The sequence below is a fragment of the Manis javanica genome, chromosome 5, assembly GCF_040802235.1.
Source record: "Manis javanica isolate MJ-LG chromosome 5, MJ_LKY, whole genome shotgun sequence".
NCBI classification, from domain to species: Eukaryota; Metazoa; Chordata; class Mammalia; order Pholidota; family Manidae; genus Manis; species Manis javanica.
In genome coordinates this window covers 162,065,132-162,086,760 of record NC_133160.1, presented here as the reverse complement: position 1 = coordinate 162,086,760, position 21,629 = coordinate 162,065,132, and the positions used below count along the sequence as shown (strand labels likewise).

Here is a 21,629-nt window from a genome sequence, read left to right as displayed (position 1 = left end):
CCAACCTTGCTATACTGGGAGGTGACAGGAGGCTATGGTAGGCAATTTGACAACTCATATCAAATGATAACAGATGTTGTGTTGTCACTGCGAAAGCATCAGATCACCAGAGTCCCCTCCAAGTGCTGCCAGGCAGCGCATGTCCAACATCTGCATTTGGAGCTCCAAAGCTGGCCGGCTGCGCATCTTCTGCTCCTTCCTCCAGTTGCAGGAGTCCCTTAGTCAGCTCTGCGTATCCCCCAACTGCAGGTCTCCGTGAGGGTGACTCACTTTCAGAGGAAGAAATGAACTTGTTTTGGTGAAGCTAGATGACTGTAATTGCTGACTTTCTGTACTGCATAATTTTGTTACATGAAAGATACAACACACTGAGATTTCAGATGTCTGGAGTATTTAGAATCTCTAGCCCTCCTTTCCAAAGCTTAAATTCTACTGATTTAGAAGGGCCTGATTTAATTTTGCCAACATACCTGTCTGTCCTTTTCTTCTGATATGGGGCATGGTTATTGAGCTCCTCATTAACTCTGTTTAAACAATCCTGCAGATGACCTTCAGAGGCTTGAGACAAATGCCTGGGTCCTCAAAAAGATGGGGATGCCCCAGGTTTTGAAGCAACTGTATGAATCAATGCACTTTGGGACTGCTCGGCTGTCTTAGACAAATATTTGATAAGAGTATAAGGGAAATTTGAGATCTCAGGTCTAAACTGAAGAAGTAACCTTGTTTGTTATTCCTAGTGACCACCCACTGGGCCAGGTCTCATCCCAGAAGCCTGTGTGCACTGCTTCGAAGTGCTGAGTTTGGGATTCTGCCCAGCCCTGATGTGCCAAGTGGCCCCAAAGAAGGACCTCTTGCTGGGAGGCATAGCCTCTCTCTTGACCCCCTTCCTGAGACCCATGATCCTTCTCTGGGCTCTTGTGGGCCTTGCACATCCCTCCATGTGGGCACACGTCACTGGAACTATAGCTGAGCACACACTATGTGCACCCAAGCCTTCGGAGGCTTGGCCTCACTCGCCTGCCCGTGAGTGCTACCTTAGTAAGGAGGTCACCTCAGGGCAAAGCAAAGGCTCAGCACCTGGCCACTTCCAGGAAGATAGAGCAGGCCCAGTGGAAGTGTCCTGCTAGGAGATAGGGAAATAAGTGATCGAGCCCTTGAACAAACAAAGGGATGGAAATGGAAAAGGCCAACAGCTGCTGAAGCAGGATATACGAACCAGTGAGTAGGGCTCTGTTAGGTGGACCCAAGTGAGAGAAGGGAACCAGCTCTAAGCCATTTCAGTATGAAGAACAAAGATGGACACATAGTAGGTGTTCAGTAAGTTATGACAAACACTAACTGGGCACTTTCTGTCTCCAGGCCCTGTGCTAAGCCCTGCACATGACTGTCTCACTTAATCTTCACTCTAAACCCTACAAGGAGCTGCTGTTACTTTTGACAAAATGGACTGGGACCCAGCGACAGAGGCTGACTACCCCACCAGGGCAGGAAAGACTGATCCAGTTCTCACTCATGTCATCATTCTATGTTCTTACTAGAAAGGCAGCAGAGTTTTGCACGAAGCCCATGACTCTAGAACCAGAATGCCTGAGCTCCAGTCCCGTTCTGTGCCTCGGTGGTGTAAAGCTGGGTGGCTGACTTCACTTGCTCACACTCTCTGTGCCAGCTCTCATACAGGGATGGCACCAGGGCACTGGGGCCACTGTGAAGACTAGTTAAGTCAGGACATGCACCACGGCACCAGCACACAGCAAGCACTCACTTAACTGCTAGCCTTTGAAACGCTCTTCTGTATTGCCCAAGCCTGTGAATGGTTTCCCCGTATCATTGTTGGAGACAGGTTGGTGCTAATCTCTCCTTTTGCATATATGATTTCCTCAGCCTTTTGGGGCTATAAGCAGAGAATGGCAGAATATGGGGACCAGGCAGGCCTTGTTGACCCCAGAGTGAAGGTCACCATTTTACTGATGACAATGAGAGGAACTGGGGAGACATGGGGAAGGAAATTCAGCATTTATTAATCTGTGTTAAATGGGGCTAAAAGATGTAATAAAGAATCTGCCTGAGATCTCACCAGAGGCTTTGCAGCCAAGTTTAGGACAGACTTCAAAGTCCCGGATTTCTACAAGGGGTCAGCGAAGGACACACAGTGTGGAACTTCATTATCTGTCTGAGGAGAAGCATCTTCAGATGGTTTAAACCAGCCCGTTCATGGGTCTTGACAGGATTAAATGCCCAGCGGGGCAGCAGGGAGCAGCCATCTGAATCCCTGTAGACAGAACAATGCCACAGACCCTCACTTCCCCAGGCCTTGCTGCCCCTCTTCACTGGGCCAGCGGCCCCATCAAGGGGCTGGTTCTGAATGCAGAGCCTGGAGGTTTGGGGACACATCACCCCAGCTACCCTGGCTGGGGGGCACTCAACTGCTTTCCCACCCTCCTGAGCTGACTCTGGTTTCCTTCAGAGGAAGATCAGGGCTCTTTAGTGGAGAGCAACCTATTTCAGGGCTGCCAAAATGGTGGTGGGGTATTGGGGTGAGGGGCTGGGGCTGACTCCGCCTCTTGCCACACCCAGAATTGGCTCTGGGGCATTTGACTGGATAGAAAAGGGCTCTTCTCCCTGTACCCAGGAGGGGAACCCTGCCATTCTCAAGTTTAGTCCTTGCAGAGTGTCCTGTCCCAGGAGTGCTGACAGGTGCTTGTTCCAAGACCTGGCTCCCAGTTTTCTCACCCACCTCTCCTGGCTTCTCAGTTCAGGTCCCGACATCATCAGACTTGCTGGAATTCCATCCCCCAATCCGCTCTTTCTTCTCCCTCTGATGGAAATGTCCTTCTGCCCCTTCCTCTGGTTTACCTTTATTCATTCTTTCACACTCAACTCAGGCATCATCTCCTCCATGAAGGCTTCTCTGATATCCTTCTCAGATCATTCTGTTTTGTACTCCCATGCTTTCATCTAGAAACTTCTATCGCAGTATTAAACATTTTGTATATCGCATTCTCTCTTTATGGGTCAGAACCTCGCAAGAGTGAGTTTCGTGATGGCAAGTACCATGATTTTTGTTTTTGAGAGTTTAGTGTCTAGCCCAGCACCTGGCACATTAAAATGAGTGCATAACTTGGAAGCATTTGTCCAAATCACTCTTAATTCACAACAGAGAAAGTCCAGCTAAAGCATTTCAGCATTTCAGCATATGCAAGATGATTATACACAGGGGACTGCAAATACAAAACGAAATATGCAAACCTGCCCAGCACTTCAGGATAAAGAAACAATAGCATAAGCTTTCTGGTGGGTGGGGACCTTGGAGAAGTGAACTACTATTCAAGGACAATGAAGGAACTCAGGAACTCAGAGGCAGGGGGATGGGGAGTGAAGCCAGTGCCTTTGCCTTGATCCTGGAAGACAATGCTTGCTTTATGAAGGAAACCACATCTTCTGCCTGCCACATGCCAACTGCAATTCCACACTCCAGTCCCCTGTGATATACATTACTCTGTTACACCAAAGGAGGCTAAAGTATTAGGTGGGCAGAAAATTATGCCTAACATTTAATTTTTTAAAAGTAAAAACCGACTTTATATCCAAACCAGAAAATCTGTTACATGTTACACGGAATGTCCCTAAGAAGCTTTAGAAATAAATGTTTATGTTACATCACTGGGTTGCATTTCTTCAGGGGACTCTCCCTGGGGGGCACATTGAGTCTTCCCAGAGGTAACCACTCCCTGGGTGGAGATACAGAGGCCGTGAACTCAACAGCAGCACATTAGAAACTTGAGACAAGCAGAAGATGCATAGTGCCCAATCAATTTATAAGGCAGACACTGCTAGTCTTTGAACAGTTAATTCCAAGAGTCATACAAATGCAGAGAGAAAGCTCAGCCAAGACAAAATCTAGGTTTGAAGCTAGTTAAGTAAACCCCATCCTCTGATGACCACACACACCCACCCCCCACAATACAAGACATACATATTGTGCTATATTACCTTTTTGGCTCAAGATACATATAAGCTTCTAAAATACTTCTGAGACACACAAGGAAAGATAATCATCCCATTGGTCTTACCCTGAGGTAGTTGAGGGTGAAATTCGTTAGCCCCATCCTGGTGATGTTTTTGGACAGCTGATCCAGGACCTGAGGATCTTGTGCCTAAACAAGAAAAAAATAATCACATATTTTATCCCTGCAAGATAAGGAAAGACGTAGATATGCTGCAGCTGCTAAGAAGTGCAATCTTGACATCGTTGATTTTTCGAGCAGGGCAGGTTGCTGGAGATAATTTAATTGGCATTTTGAAGACAACTGCATACAATGGGGCAAGATCTGTTGCCCGGGAGAACCAAACTGAGTCATATGTGCTTTTGGTCCTTCGAAGAAACGACTTTTCTTCCTCCACGAGAGCCTAGTGTCTTCAGGAGGAGGGTCGTTAAGCCCCTCCAGGACCCCTCCTGGAATACCAGGGAGGGCAGAGCCTCTGGATTTGGCAGAGCCATGCTTTAGGGCTGGTCTGCGTTTCCTGTTGTGATAGTGGTGTTTTTAACAGCTTAGAGCTGAAGACCATATTTGAAAACTTTACAACTGCAGTGAAATATATACATATGAATTCATATATATATATGAATTCTAACTCTCCTCCTCATTAAGCTAAATCTAGAAATGGATGTCCTCAACAATTTCCATCCTGCAGGACTGTAAAGGTAAGCAACACATTTTCCAAAACAGCAGCCACATTTAAAAGACAGATGCCGTGTTCCAATGGGCCACATTAAAAAGTCCCTTTGGGCCAGAAAAAAAGAAAATTCCTTGTGGATTCCTTTGTAAGATGAGTCTCTTGGTTGATACCCTTTCTTTCTATTGGTCTTTCCTTCTTCCTTAGCTGGTGTAAGCAAATTGGTGCCAAGCAGAGAGAGACTTATGTAAATATCCCTTTGTCTCCATATCTACCTTCATGAGACAATCTGGGTTACACTAACCTTTGATTCTTCTCTGTACTTAATTTTCCTCACAGTGATACAACCAATTGGCTTTGTGTATATAAATATAAAAACAAAATGCAGGAGAAAAGAGTCAGAGCTTGTCATTTTTCACATCACCTTCTGGAAAAGGGCTCCTTTTTGGACATGCAGCCAGTACTTATTGAATGTCTTCTGTGTCCAGGAAAAGCTGGTTCCATAGATGTGCGGCAGGCAGTTGAGGCTGACCTCAAGGAGCCCCCTTTGCAGCTAGATGACAGGATAATAATAAAGGAAGGACGTTGTTGCTGGTGTGGCCGCTGTTGCTAAAAACCAATCGCTAATACTTGCAGAGGACCTACTATGTGCCGGGCACTGTTCCATGACCTTTACATACGTTAACTCCTAACCTTCAAACCAACTCTCTGACGCAGGCTCTATAACTATACTCACTTTACAGATGAAGGACTGGAAGAACAGAGATGTCATGTCATGTGCCAAGGTCACACAGGAACAGGGACAGAAACCCACGTGGTCTCATTCCATAGCACAGCCTTGTGACCACTGCCCTCTGCTGCCTCTCAGTCTATTTGGAGAATAGCAAGAGTGGCTACTCCAAGGAGAGTGGAGAATATGAACTGGGCTTTGAAAATTGCAAAGGATGGGGCATGAGTAGGGAGAAAAAATGGAGCAGGTGAATAGCGATGCCCCAGCAGAAAGCACAAGGTCAGTCGAAAGGGTGGAGACTGGGTTAAGCAGTCAGGAGGAGAGGGTTGAGGACCAAGGCCAGGAAGTCAGCCTGGAGTTGGGGAGCTGGGAGGCAGATGGCTTATTGGCCCGGGTTTGGGAGCCAGCACCAACTGAGCAGAAATCTTGATTTGCCACTTTCAGGTGAAAATCATCGGTCAACTTATGGAACCTCTCTGAGCCATATTTTTCCTCACTTCTAAAATAGAAGTGATGATAACTTACTCTGAGTTACTGGGAAGATTAAATATAATGTACACAAAATGCTTAGCACAAGGCCTGGCATAGCCAACACCCCATAAATGTTAGTTACTGTTACTATATTCTCTTTTGATTGTACAGGATATTAAAGGTCAGGTTCACTGAGTCTGATTTCACTCCAAAGCTTTCTCAGAGAAATTGCTGCATCGTGCATTAAGGAAGAGGGACTTTTTTAAGTTAGTGCCTTTTGAGTCCTTCTTAAGGGACTGCATGCAACTAATTCCTGCCAAATCTTACCTTTAAAACATATCTCTAGATTGGCATCAAATCTACCCCTGCACCTAGTTGGTGGTCAATAAATCTGATGTGGTTTATGACCAATGGAACCCAAGGGAACCCAAATATTCCACTTCATTCCAACACGCGCAGTGGTCAGGAAGAGCGTTGACATGGAGCTGAGGTGCACGAGCCCCACCTCTTGTCAGATGGTTCTAATCAAAACTGGAAACTGTTTTTCTTACTTCTTGTTTTCTTTTTTCCCCCAGTTATACATAACAGGTTTATGAGCCCAGGCAGAGAAGTGCTTGATAATAACTGAATGGAATTTAAGAGAAGTACAACTGTTTATTGAGGTAACCTCAATTTGGAGTTTAAAATAATAAAGTATCAAAAAAAAAAAGAAAAGAAGAAGTTTCACAATGCACCAAGTTCAGAAACAAAGGAGGGAAAAAGGGCTTGTGGATTCAAATGGTTGAAGGAGAAAAACCAAAATTTAGAGTTAACTAACATAAAAGGTGGTGATGACTGGAGTTTTCTCAGGGAGAGAGCAGGGCTTTTCCTCCTTGAGAAAAGTGAAGGGATACAAGGAAAGAAAGTAAAATCAAAATGAAATTACTTACATGCATGGCTAGAATGCTTCTTGGAACTAACTCTCTGTATTGTCTAATGGTAAAGTGCCATGTTTTTATTCTCATGAGATCATCAAAGGTGAACTCCAAGATCAGTCTGCCTTCTGTACATACCTGAAAGTGACAAAGAACACACTCATTTAGGCACTTTGCTGGTGCCACATTTTTGTAACTCACACATCAGCCACTCAGCATGGTATCTCTCACTATTCTGGGCAGCATCGGATCTTGACAAAGACGGAATACAGGTGGTTTATCCACGGCACACTGAGACAAAGATAAGCTCTGGCATCAGCAGGTCCACACCACAGCACAGCACAGCTGAGTACTAGCCACTAGCCTGACTAGTTACTATGGAAACTCTGTGAACCTGTGTTTCTTCATATGTAAATATGGGGAGATGATATTATGCCAAAAACTCCTGGCACACAGGATAGATCCCACACAAAAGGTCCTTTCTCATTTCCTTTTTTCTCCACTTTCATCATCCTTCTACCGTAGATGCTCGAGAACTCATCCAACTCAAGCTATTAACGTCTGGGAGACAGTGTCTAGTAAAATTAATCACGCTAAGTGTGAGTCACTACAAAGTTACCCAACCAGAGGAAGTTTTCATTTTCAAAGAGAAATTCCAGAAGACAATGCTTAACTCAAGACTGTGGGTATCAGTTACTGACATGTGGAAACTAGAAGCATGTTTAGAGTGTTTGCAGGAGTTACATCATATTAGCGATGACAAAGTCCACCTGCATAAAGAGCCAGCCTTTGCGGGGGGTGGGGGTGGGGCTAACTTATCTTTCTAAGAAAAATGTATATTATTAATGAAACACCATAGAATTTCTGAGGCTCTCTTCCTTGATAGAGGGATAAGTGACAGGCTAGCATTTTTATCTTCTTTTTATATTCAGATAATTTTTAACACATAGTTCCTGTTTCATTTACCTTTCTTTTCACCATTAATGACTTTCAAATGGGAGAAAATGCTAGGCAATCACACATCACTGATCCTATATAAACTGTAAGATTGGAAATGGTGGGAGCTTAGGTCCAGTTTAAATAATTACAACTCATTATTCAGTCCGGCTTGCCTTTGAGAAGTACACAATAGTGGATGGGGGAGCTGGCATCTGCAAGGACTAGATTCTAACTTGGCGTTCCTTTTCACTTATTTTGGGTCTTTGGAAAAAACAAATTCCCTAAATTCCAGTTTCTTTATCTGTAAAACAAGGATGATAATATTCTTGGGTAGAGTTGTTGGGAAAATACATTAGAAGAAATTGCACATGTAGATGGTTTTGGTATTTTACCTGGCACATAGGAGGACAGTATGGTAGTTCTAAAGATAAAAGAAATGCAACCAAATAGCAGACAACCCTAGACCAGTGGTTGTCATACGTGTTGAGATGCAGGGATTCATGAGTGATGTCTCAGTGGCTCTGCTGGAAAAGCGTGGCCTCCACCGGGACTCTGATACTCATTTCCTATGTCCAACCAGAGCAGCTTCAGTTCTATCTGTTTTAATACATTGGACTTCTGACCAAGCTTTTTTGGAATAAGATTTCTTATGCTAAAAGCAAACATACAAAACTTGGGAAGTCACTACACTACACAATTAAAAACAGAAATATTTAAATAACAATTAGCTCCATAAAGGATATCATTATTTCTAAAACTATAGTCCATGAAGGTGATTAGCAATTTCTGTCAACCTGTATGAAGTATTAGTAATCACTTCTTTCTTTGGGAATTTAATATAAAAGGCCACCATTGACTAAGGTCCAACCATGTCCTATGCACTATAGGTTAGGTGCTTTCTATTCATTCTAATTTTAGGCACTGTTTTCTTTAAACAGTCCCAGTATCAGCTCAGAAGAATTAGTAACATGTGTTTATAGGACATTACATTAGTAAGATGCTATTAATTTAATGTCTGCCGATTCCATTCGGTCAAAGGTCTCAGAAGCATTATAAGATAATCGTTGATAATCTGGGTGAAGATCTCTAACTCCGATCCAGTTAGCAGAATCTGTGGGTGATTCCCAGCATTTGGGTACCTTGTCTGCCTCACAACTTCTTGGGTACGTGGTCTTCAGAGCCTGGTTCCTGTTATCTTCACTATGCGAGTTGACCAATGGGGATGGCAGAAGACTTCAGAGTCCCTATACCACTCCTCCAGAGCATCATCAATGCTGGAATTAATTTATTAAGGTTTTCAAAAGAGTTGCCTGGAGATTAAACCACACGATTCCCGGTGGGGTGTGAGCATGACGGAAGCTACCGCAAGGAAGGTTTTCACACAGATGAGGTAACTGCAGCCAGTCAGTGATGGTGAAATGTCTTGACAATATATGATATGGGGTGTTTGGATGCTATAATCCTTTTTTATTTTTTATTTTTTTAAACAGAGAGGCCTATTGATTGTTTAAACAAACATTAGCCCAGTTAAATGTCACGCTTTTTAAAATTGTCTCATCTATTTGTTTTGTGTTTATGAACCAAAAGCCCAGGGTAGATGGAGGTTCTGGTTGACTTCTACTGGAACAGAATTTCATAATGGAAAGGCATGGATGTAGTCCTTCTGATGAATTTCTCAACTGGAGCATCTGTAAAGTCAAGTTAAATTGTGTTCTTTGTTTACCGTGACAAAGCACACCGGTTGAGGGTCCTTCCTGCAGTCAGACTGTCAGGGGCCTACAAAAGGGAAAATTGCAACAAGCCTTGGGCTTCTCCTTTCTCAATCAAAACCAAGGAATCAGCTTTATCCAGGGCATGTTACTGCAAGACAGGAATCCTTAGAATTGAATCTGAGTATTTTCTTTAAGGAAAATTAATGACTTCTTTGAATGAAAGAATGGAGGGGAATATGGTCACTGCTGGTCTCCCCAAGTAATTAAACCCACAGCCTCCTTCCAAGCCCTTTGCAGCCTCTCTGCTAAAGGAAACTGAAGGCTTTGTGATTTATTTTACATGCGACAATCAGCAAATGGAATAGAGGCACTTAAGAAGAATATATATATATATATTCCTTGTTTGGAAATGGTAAAAACCAGGCATAGCTTATAAAAGAGAACTAGTATTTTCTCTTTTCAGAAAAATCCTCTGCATTCCTCTTAATCAATATAATTAATGTAGCTTTTATCTAAAGTTGGCCTTTTTTAAAAGCTGCCTTTCACTTGAAATCCAAAATCAAAAGGGTCCCCAATTAAGAAAACATTTTCTGTTGTGCTGAATTCATGTTACCGTACTGTGAGCTCTGACATTTTGTTTCTGTGGTAACCAGAATCAGCTGATTAGTTGGCATGGCAACAGAAAAGATGTAATCCCAGCAGACACACTCTAATCAATGCCCCCAGCACAGATGGTCTCCGGAGGATCAACAAGAAAGAGGCTGGCAGGCATTCAGCAGATCACGTGCTAGCTTGAGACTAGGCCAGGGACAAGAGAACTAAAAAAGAACATTTCTCAAACTAACCGGTAGCTTTTTAACCCTTTTCTTTCTTCGACTAATTGTAAAGCAATATTGACCATGTAGTTGAATAATACAATGATTCTCATGTAGCTTTCAAGAAATAAAATGTGCTTTTTAGGTGGGAATATTTATTTAATTTTCTTGGTCTTTATGTTTGGAACGCATGCATAGAATAGTGATTTTAGATTATCAGTTGCAAGCAGCTTTTTGAGTTTTACTTAGAGACACTGCATATGTAAATGCATATATATATATATATGTACACACACATATATACACATATATTAGAGCAATATGATTATTGGTATTATCATAATTTGGTCAGAGTCAGGATAAGAGTATAAATGTATGAATCCTAGAGTACAAGGTCAAGGGAAGAATAATGAACTAACTGTCAAGGACATGAATGAGCAGTCATACAGGAAAATGGGTTGGTGCACTTCCATTACACTTTTTGATAGTAGTAAATAATTTCATAATAAATAATAGAGACCAGAAAAAACAAAAACCTGTATTTGCAGAAGCAATATAAGGGTGCACAATACCAGGTGTAATTATTGCTCCAGTTTGTAAAACCTAAAAGTCACCCAAAGTGTGCTCCATCCAGAGGGGGTTCCTCTCAGCATCTGCCAGTATTCCCACCCTCAAATATAACTGAAGGGTGTTTGATTCTGAAAACGTTGGTGATTGCTCTTCTAATTATTAAGCTTTGTTTCCAATTTGATTGGAAACTGAATACAGAAAAGGCTTCATAATGTGTGTTTTAAAACTCTAATTACATATTTATCCATAATCTATAATGTTCCTAGGATCAGGAAATTGCAAAATGTGCACCATACTCCTGAGGAATATTAAATATCGCTGTTGATTAGGACTGCAGCTGATTTTTTGATTCACCAGTTGACCAAATTTTCATAAAAGCAACTCAGAACCACTGGGTCAAACGCTTTTTGGGGAATTAGATTTTACTGATAGTCTAAATTAGACTAGGTAGAACAGTGTGTTACTGCCTGCACATAAGTGTTAAGTAATGCCATGTACTAATAGCAGGCTCCCCTTTAAAAATAAAGCATTGACTTCCCACTGTTTTTCTTTATAATAGCAAGAGGTCCTTAGCCTACTTTTATATTAGTCATATTATTTTATTACATGAAGATGAGTTGTTTTTAATTAATATAAGAACAAAAGAAAAATTGGAAAAAATCTTTGGGTAGTATAATTATCACCAAGCCAAAGAAAAAAGAATCCTTCAGAATTTTCTAAAAATAAATGTGTGTAATTAGCATCTGGACTAAGTCCACATAGCTAAGCTACACTTCCCAGAAAGTGGTATTTTTCATTACATTATGGAAACATTCATTACAAGGGTTGACAAGTGTATTGCCATGGAGTAACTTGAGATGGGTTATCTAAACAACTGAAGCTTAAAGCCCGGAAAGCTGAGTTCAGGAGAATCTCAGGGCTTCCTGGTGGCGGTGCTCAGATGCCTGAACAAACCACTCAGCTATCAGAGAGGGGAGCATTCCAGGATGAAGAAAAACACAGGAGAGGAAAACCTTAACTTCTTGATTTAAATGAATAGAAGCACTTTCACAACTCATCAGAAGCAAGGGATTCTTTCTCATTTAAAACCAGTCCCAAATGTATAGCACTTATTTTTGGAGCCTGACTATGCTCATTTATAAAAAAAGTTTTGGCCTGAGAAAGGAAGAAATTAAGGACATATATAAAAGGGCTACTACGAAATGCATTTTTATTTTCATTGGCTTCAGGCTTTAGAAGGAATTCCTCCATTTTGGGGAAGTTTCATTTAATTATCATGGATATTTCCCCCCCTTAGAGTGTAAGGAATTGTATTTTAAAAATGATAATGAAGCAGCAGAGAAAAGCGTTCTCTGCAGGCTCAGATTTTGTAACATTCAAGATAGTTTGTGTTATCCATCCGATCTACAAAATTATATAAAGGTTTTGTCTCCAAAATGAAGTGAGATGTGGAGAGACTAAACCATCACCCAGGTGATCATTCCCTTCCATATAGCAAAACTCTCTTTCCAGCATGGGCTTCTGTATACAGTGGAATCTTCTTTGTCCCTGATTGACAACTTTCCTTTCTGCCCAACTTTTCCAGATTTAAACCATCTATTGACAAAATAAAGATATCAAAAAGTCAATGGTATTCAAAGATTTGCTTTTGCATTTTATAACCATTTCCTTTGCCTTTGGTTTTTCACACAGACATGGACATGGGAAGGATTAAATTGCACCAAATAAAGATCAAAGAATACTTTAAATAATGAATATAGAATTTCTGTTTTTTCAGCAAAACTGTGCACAACTAACAAACACATCTTCACTTTCATAATTGGGGCTTTTGCAATTAACCCTGGTGATTCAACTTCTCTTAACCATAAAGAGAAGATCGTCATTTGTGTTTTCAACTAAAAGATAGCTACAAGCATTAATACTACAAATTCGTTTCACATAGTCTTAGTCAAAAGGCGATGAACTGTATTGTTCATTAAAATAAACTTCTGTTTGTCACATTCTTTGACTAAATATTTGATCTTATTAATTTTTCTACTTGGGAGAAGACATAAAGGGATTACAATCTTCCAAAAGGTTTTTGCCCGGAGGGAACAGTCCATATGTCAGTTGTCTGCAGATAGAAGGATCATAGGGGCAGAGTGTATGGAAGATGCAGTTGATCCCTATCTCTTCTCTTTTTCATTCTACTTCCTTTACAGGGCTTTGAATTCTGCCTCAAATATGGTGAGACCTGACTTTCCAGCTGCCCCCTCTCCCGTGTTTCTCATTTTTCTTTCACAATCAATTTTTGGCTCTACTGTGCTCCCTTGCTGACTGTGACCAATCACAGGACTTAGAATTTGGGGAAACAACCTTTAAACCTTTGAACTCCTTAATTTCATGCATGCTTTTACGTTCTTATGTTCCTTAAGATTCAACCTAATTAAGTTGTGACTAGCTGATTGCTCCCTGACTTGTTAACATTTGAATTTAGCTTTAAATTATTTTAGTAACAAAACACAAATCGTGACCACCCAACAATAGGAGAATATTGTTTTAGCTGTAGAGGACCTTTGTATAAAAACTAAAGTCCTAATGCAGTAGCCTGAGAGGACTAGGCAACCAAAAAGCTCTTCCTCGTAGTTTTGAGGCTCTATCCTATTTGACTGTCACGTGCTCCGCATACATGCACACGTTAGAACAGTGTTCACCAAGAGGGTAGCCATGTCACAAACAGAAAAGAGTATTTCACAGTGCTGAAAGCGTCTGTGAGAATTTATCAAGTTCCAGAAGAAAACAGTAATTATTATCCTTCAGTACCCCCAGAGAAGAGCGAGCCGTGCTGCTGAATGTGCCTGTACCTTGGTAAACATGGGCTTCCCGTGCTGGGTGACCATGGCACACTGGTCACAGTCCACTGTGATGGACGAGTTGTGGTATGATTCTTTCGAGTGTTTGAGAATGTAATACAGGTCGGTCACCCCTCCTTCAAACACAGTGCTAAAGTAACGGGGGATGAGGGTCCTGCCGATAGCTGGGAGAGAAACACAGAGAAACAAACCATTAACAAAAATTAACCAATGTTTCCCACAGACCCAACACCATCATCAGACCTCCAACTGAATACAAATTATCTCAAGAAACCACACCAGAAGGCAAATTTCTCTTTATAAACAGCCATGACCCTTCTAGGTTACAGTTAATAAAGTAAGCCCCCCAACTAGTCAGGAAAAATTAATACAGTCATCTCTCCAGATTTTGTGTCCATTGAAAGTTAATAATATAAGAATTCATATTTTAAAAATAATAGGGACAAAGGCACTGGCCACTTTGGACCTCATATGCATACGTGAACAGATTTTCAAAAAACAAAACACATTCAGTTGACTTGGATTTTTTAATGGATTATTTACAGGCCAGTTTTCCAATCATGTTTTATTAACAGTAATAGTCATATAATATAAATTTTAATAATGTGATGTAGATAATTGGAGTCTCTAACTCCAAATCTGCAAGCACGGGGAAACTGGCTCTTTCAAACACTGTCTTAAACTGCTTTAATGAATGGAAATCTTTTAAAGGTGATCCATATCTGCTTATACGAAGAAATCCATACCTATGTAAATGCTGATTAACCTAACTGCTTCTGGAGCTGGATAAGATATCTTTCTAGAATAAAAGTTGAATTTTAAAAGACGTTGATACCTTCCACTTTGGTCTAAATTGGTCTTTTTCATTCCACGTGTCCTGTCCTGTCCCATTTCAGTTTGAGTGATTGCTAAGTAGCTGGGTCTCTCTGATATATGAGGCTTGGAAACAGCTAACAAGCCCTTGCTTTAGCAGAGATTTTAAATCCTCTTACACTGAAAATCCGAACTCATAATATCAGGAATTTTGCCTATGTGCAGATTTTGAGGCAAAGTACCAAAGAACTCTCAAGTGATTCAAGGTTTTTAATAAATCTCTTATATTCACTATGTAATACCTACTAAAAGACAAAAATAATATTTAAGATAAATTACCAGAGACTTTAGGTAGGAAAGATCATGCAATCTTTATTTGAATGTTTTAAAATGTTTTATTTCATTTTAAAAGAATCCTTGTTAATATATTTCGTATGGATGGCTATCTCTTTTGTACATGGAATTAGGAAAAAAAAAAAGCTGTGAAAAGAATATGCTGCCAAACTGTTTTCTGAAGGGATCTCTAAAGAATCCTGATGTGGTTGACTTGCCTCTGAATAATTTATACAGTTGTTATTGCTTCATATTTACTGCAGTAAAATCAGTCAACAAGTGTGTGCTTGATATTCTAGGATCTTTGCCAATTCCATCCTAAATAATCCTTATACATACATTTCTTAAATACTGCCTAATCCCAACTGTGCATGCTTATTTACTAAATATAAAATTCAAATAAGAGCAATTTGAGTTCACCACGTCCTTAAACATATGCATACTGATATTATTAAGAAAACTTTGTTAATGTAAAAACCTTATTGTACTTTGCTAAACAGATAAAATTAATTTAATGCATTTCAATATTCTAACTTAAAGCCATCATAAAACGGCTCTAGTAATTTAACATTTTGGGATCTATGCTGTGGAAAACAAATGCAAACCATAAATATGTAGATGCAGGATGAAAATATTTCACTACAGTATCCAAGAAATAGTCACATTAAAAAGGTTACTGCAAATAAAAACCACTGCATTAGCACATTATAGTTTATTCACCATGAATCCTGCACAATTTAATTCCTTTGTAGTAGTATTTGCTATACATATTATCATCACTTTGATTTATAGTATAAGAAAAATTGAATGGGAAAAAAAAATGTTTGAGATTCCTTAATTTTAACCTAAATTTTTAATTACCTCTCCAAGTCCAGAAAATGTACAAACTATACATTTTTCTGTGTATATACAGCTGTGCTTCATTTAATACTTTCTAGTACTCTAGGAAATGATTGTTGTGGGTACCTGAGGTTTGTGTTCAGACTTTCTCCTTGTGGGACCACCCTTACCACTTTCCCCATGGTCCTGTTTGGACTATCACTTTCAAAACTCCACAAAACTCAAACTCTCAAACAATTGTCCACATGTGGTGGCCCCCATGAACCATGACAATGGTAGTCACGTCCTTGTGCATGTGGTCTCCTGGAATCTGGGCTGGGCTCTGTGATCTGCATTAATAAATAGCATGTGGCACAAGTAACTTTGTGTCAGTTTTGGGCTACATCTTAAGAAGGCCTAGAAGCTTGCCCTTTGTGCTTTGATGGGAAGTAGTGAACACTGTATGAGACACAATAAAGAGGAGGTGATGAGAATGATCTATGCAAGAGATACTGAGTCTCTGCAACAAACTGTGTTAGAAGTTGAAGGGGATAAAGAGGTGTGTCAGAGACTGTATTAGTTTTCTTTTGCTGCTGTAACAAATTGCTACAAAAAAGGGGCTTAACTGCCATGTATTATCTTACAGTTCTGACAATCTGACATGGGTCTTGCTGGGCTAAAATCAGGATGTCAAGAGGGCTGCATTCCTTTCTAGAGGCTCTAAGGTAGAATCAGGTCTTTTGCTTTTTTCCAACATCTAGAGGCTGCCTGAGTTGCTTGGCTGTGGCCTCTTCCTCCATCTACCTGCCAGCAGTAGAAGATGGAGACCTCAAAGAGGATGGTTCTCACTTTCTCTTCTGCCTCCCTCTTCCACTTTTTTAAGGACCCTTGTGACTTCATTGGACCCAACTAAGTAATCCAGGGTAATGGCTCACTCATCTCAAGGTCCTTAATTTAATTAGATCTGCAAGTTCCTTTTGCCATGTAAAGGAACATACTCAGAGGAACCAGGGATTAGCAGCGGACGTCTTTGTGGGGGTCATTATTCTGCCTACCAAGAAGACTATCTTTGTCACAAAGGTTCTTTTCTGCAAATTCTATTTGGGAGTATAGTAAAAATCTCTCACACACACATGCATATGCATACACACTATGAGCAATACACAGATAATGTACAATAAATGGGACAATAATCAGAAAAAAAAATCACATGTGTTTGATGAAATCAGTCTATAGCTTGTTCATTGATTTTTTTTCTATAAACATTCACTAAGCCCAGAATAAGAATAAAGCTCCTTGGTAGGCACTGGAAAGATAAAGACAGATTTTTGTCCCTGTCTTTCAAACTCATTTCTAACAAGGAAGTTAACATGTATCTAAGTATCTGTAACAATGGGATAATAGACAAAGTTACAAAATGGATTTGTGATTTTGAACTCTGCCAATTTCTTCTCAATCCTGAATTTGATGTATAATTTTATTATTTTTGAAGCACTGAGATTAAAATGTCCTTTGAATTTAGTAAAACATGCCACTACACTGCACTTCCTAATATAAATGACGTTAAATGAGTGAACATTTCAGATGTAGGTCCCCTAACCCATTAGCCACACCAATTCAAAATCTATTTAAATTTTATATTGTCACATTCATATGCTACACCTACACTTTGCATTTATACTTTAATCCTTGGAATTAAAAATAATTTAAATATTGATATACCTAAATCTACACTGTGCTCCCATGAAAGGATTACATCTTGCAAATATTCTTGAAGAGAGATTAAAACTATGGATTATAAAAGAGATTGTATTTTTCTAACAGAGGTAGGTCAAAGCTTCAAAAGTTGAGAAAGGGAATCATGGAGAGAACGATAGCACAGGAAGGGTTTTCTGTGATGTTAGGTGAGTAGAATATCATATAGATTATTTATTTATGTATTTATGAAAATGAAAAGAAAATCACAGATTCAACTACCCAGGAGCCTGAAATGTGTTATAAAGATTGCCTCTAAATACACTTTACTTTGTAGGTAAGCATGATTAGCCCAGAAATAGCTAAAAAAATTATTCATAGCTAATTTGGATATTGAGGTCTGAAATTTCAGCTTCTTGTTACTTTTCTGTTTCTGTTTTGTTCCCAACCACCAATGCATGAAGTTGGTGTTACTGGCGTTGGTAGGTGGATGGTTTTATGGAGATAGGATCTAGTTTCTTTCTTTTTCTTGTATGTATAACTATAGACATTAGGATATCTACAGGATGCTTGTAGGTATTATCTAATTTTTTTCCCAATTTGGAACCAAATGGTATGTGTTGAAAATTCTTAATCATTGAGAAGACATAAACTATTATGCATCTTCCTTTTATGGCATTTTATCTCTATAAGTAATTATGAAATGCTCTTTCTAATCTCTTAAGAATATCTATAGGTATTTCACATAAAAGAAATTGCAAATGGAAAATAACCATATGGGACAATGCTCAAACTAGTAATCAGGGTACAAATAATAATAATAATAATAATAAAAAGATTAAACCATAAATCTGGTAAGGTTGTGGTAAAACAGGCATACTCAAATACTTCTAGGGAAATCAATGTAGCAGTTATTTTTAATCTTGAGAATCTGTTTCTCTGAGAGCTCATTAGGTGACTTTCAGCTCTTGGTAAATGCCCTTGCCAAACTGCAGTTCTGATGTTCAGACCTTAAGCGCTCTAAAGTCCTTCAAGCCCTTTGAGAAACATTGTCTAATGTTATGACCTTTAGATATGGGACCATCATTTGCTATTCTAAATGCCTGTAATTTCTTTCAAAGACAATTCACTCAAAAAAATGAAAAAGATTAAAAGCTTAATTAAAAGGAGGAAGGCTTGTAACTAACAAAGTATTAGTACCATTTAACACTTGGCAATTACTTAATGATTTTCCTCCTCATTGGAAAGAGACAATCGCATAACCACACATTTGTGTTTTTAATTAGGCAAAGTTAATGATAAAATAATTGATTACTATGATTTAAAAAATCTTCATAAACATTAGATGGGTAAATTCCTTGTCTGAAACTGGGTAGTTCTATAGTTATTCTAAATCTGCAGTATCTAAGAAATCCACATGGGAATTCTACTACTGAGGTACAAAATAAGCACAAAGATTCATTAGACTTTTGCCTTATCTGTATTCTGAAATTAATGAATTTGTTACACTCACATGTAAATGAGGATGCTCCCAGAAGTGAAACAAACAATACTGATGATTTCATTTGTGGTAAACAACCATTAATAATAGACAAACTATGAGAATAAAACATGCTTGAACTCTGATGGAAAAGATATGGATTCAAGGCAGATTCCTTTGTTTTGATGCAGGGAAAGCAATTTAAACTAACTTCACTTTCATGTCATAATATTCAAAACCATTTACTAACATAACTTTTCATTATAACATACTTTTTCCTTAACCAAAACAATTTGACTTAAATATCTTCTGATGACCTCTCTTGCCATTTCAAAGATTCGTTCATTTAATATATGCTTATTAAGTCCCTACTATGGGCCACGCACTGTTCTGGGTGCTGGAAATAAATAGCAGACAAGTGGAGAGACAGAATAAACTTGGCGGCAAGGAAAATGAAAGCAGGCTAGTGTAGACCAGCCAGTCTGGAAGGCCGTGGTGAGGAGGTGATGATGGAGCTGGTTCCTGATTGGACAGGGCCATTTGGAGATCTGGGAGAAGAGAGGTCCAGGCCCAGGCACCAGCAAGGGCAAAGTCCTGCGACAAGAATGATTTTGGGCTGAATGAGTTTGGTGTGTCACAGTGTCAGGAAGAAGGCAGTGTTGCAGGAGCGGAGTCAAGGAGAGGGAGATGATAGATGAACTTAGAGAAAGAGGCAGGGCCAGATTACACGGAACTTTCTAGGCCATAATCAGAGGGCTTACATTTTATTCTTAGTGAAATGAGATCTCGTTGGAGGAGTCTGGCCAATGATATGACCTGATGAACCTACCCTATTCTTCTTAAATGTATTATATCCATCTGCCAACTGTGCCCTCAAAACTCCACAAAAATGTTTGACCCTCCCAGAAATGGAATAGGCATTGTTTTCTTTCATTTTCTACCTACCAAATTTTTAATAATGTGATTGAAACTTTATATCAAGTGCTGGAGAAACAAGGATGGCTATGGTAGACCCCCATCTTGCTCTCAGGGAGCTTCTGATCAAGCAATTCTTAGAGTTGTTAATTCATTAATTAAGGGCAAGCAACATGCATGCCATGGCTCTGCCTTATTCTTCACTGTTTACCCACTGCCTGACACACACTAAAGGCCCAGTACATATTTGCTGAGAAGTAAATGCAATCCACAATTGGGTGTACAGGTTCCAAGTTGTACATGTGAGCTTGCCTCATTTCATGTCATTTAGTTCAATCAGGACTTTGCAATATTCAGATAATTTTGGATACTGATTCTGTCAGTAGTATGACTGACAGAATCAGTATCCAAAATTATCTGAACTCTTGGGGTATGGAATCCAAATCTTTTGCTGACTTCTGGAATAAGGCCATGTTCTTACTGATGCTCTGTGGATGCTGTGGTCAGTGAGGAGAGAGTAAGATGTCAGAGGAAGATTTAAGCTAAAGATGAACACACATCAATCAGACACATGGGGCCAGGTGGGAGAGAGTGGTCCAGTCCAAGGGAACAGCATGTATTAGGGACTGTGGTACATTTCCCATGATTTGGGCTGTTGCCTGAACCAGAAGTTATATATTTACACCTTAGAGAATCCTGTCTCGATTAACTATTCCATCATAGAGTTCTCTCACTCTTTCCTTATGTCAGTGCATATCCTTTTAGTTATCCAAACTTTATAATGTAGTTTATATTTGGGAGATTTACTTCTGCCCTCTGTATTATTTTTATTTGAACATTTTCATAATTGTATCCTATTTATTCTTTAAGATGAACCTTAAGATAATTTTGTCAAATCCCCTTTCCCTGCAGAAAAAAAAAATTGGGCAGAGGTTGGTTTAAATTAAATTAAATTTACTAAGAAAGAGTTGACAGCTTTAAAATACACTATCTTTCCATCATCGTGATCCACAGGAACATGAGATGTTTGTCTATTTGTCTTTATTTCTACCTCAAAATAATTCTGCAATTTTCAATATATAGGTAGTTAACATTTTCTGTGGAGATAATTCTGGACTACTATGGTTATGTTGAATGTTTAATGTAATTCTTTTCATTATATTTCCATTTGCATGACAGACACTTAATTTAATACTCTTACTGATTTTAATAATATTTGGAATTTTTTTGAGTTTTCTAGGTGAAGAAATCTATCACTTCCAACTATTGATAATTTTGTTCTCTTCTTTCTTTCCAATATATTTGTATCACTAATTTCTCATTTTATTGCACTGGTTAGAATGGAACTTCCAGAAAAAAGCATTAAATAATTAGGGAATTAGTATGTATTCTTTTTTCCCCCGGTTCTTTCAGGGAATGTCTCTAGGACTAAGAGAAGTACTATATGTTGAATTGAGATCAGATCATATTAGTTATTATGGTAAGAAGAACAATTGTTCTTCTAATAGAGCTCATGATATTTTTTATTCTTGAAGGACGTTTAACTTGATCAAATGCCTTCTCAGTTCCTGTTTAGTTCATTGTCTAATTTTCTTTAGAAATTAATTAATATACTTTGAAGTATTGAATAATTTTTGTACTGTTAGTACAAATCTTACTCTTTCTTGTACATGTACACACATAGATTTTTGTATACATTTTTGTATAAATTCAAATGACGAATTATTCCTTCCTTCAGCAAATACCATGAAAGCAGCGCTCTATATGAGGCACTATTCTAGGTACTAAATTAGAATGACAGAGCCAGGGAAGACCTCCAATTTAGTCCAGTGAGTCCCAGTAGCAATTTGTAATCCCAGTGGGTTTCTAAAGACCTTAAAATGCACCCTTGACTAGT

At 39.2% G+C, this 21,629-nt stretch overlaps 1 protein-coding gene across 14 annotated transcripts in view; it reads right to left on the bottom strand.

The window, feature by feature from the left end:
• LDB2 (LIM domain binding 2) overlaps nucleotides 1–21,629 on the bottom strand; it is a 354,862-nt gene that overhangs the window by 63,083 nt on the left and 270,150 nt on the right. For all 14 annotated transcript variants that reach the window (XM_017678768.3, XM_017678771.3, XM_017678773.3 and 11 more), the window contains exons 3-5: nucleotides 13,669–13,841; nucleotides 6,805–6,927; nucleotides 4,071–4,154 (exon numbers count right to left, since the gene is read on the bottom strand). In XM_017678768.3, the coding sequence (XP_017534257.1) occupies nucleotides 4,071–4,154; nucleotides 6,805–6,927; nucleotides 13,669–13,841 (380 nt within the window). The remainder of the gene's footprint in view (nucleotides 1–4,070; nucleotides 4,155–6,804; nucleotides 6,928–13,668; nucleotides 13,842–21,629) is intronic.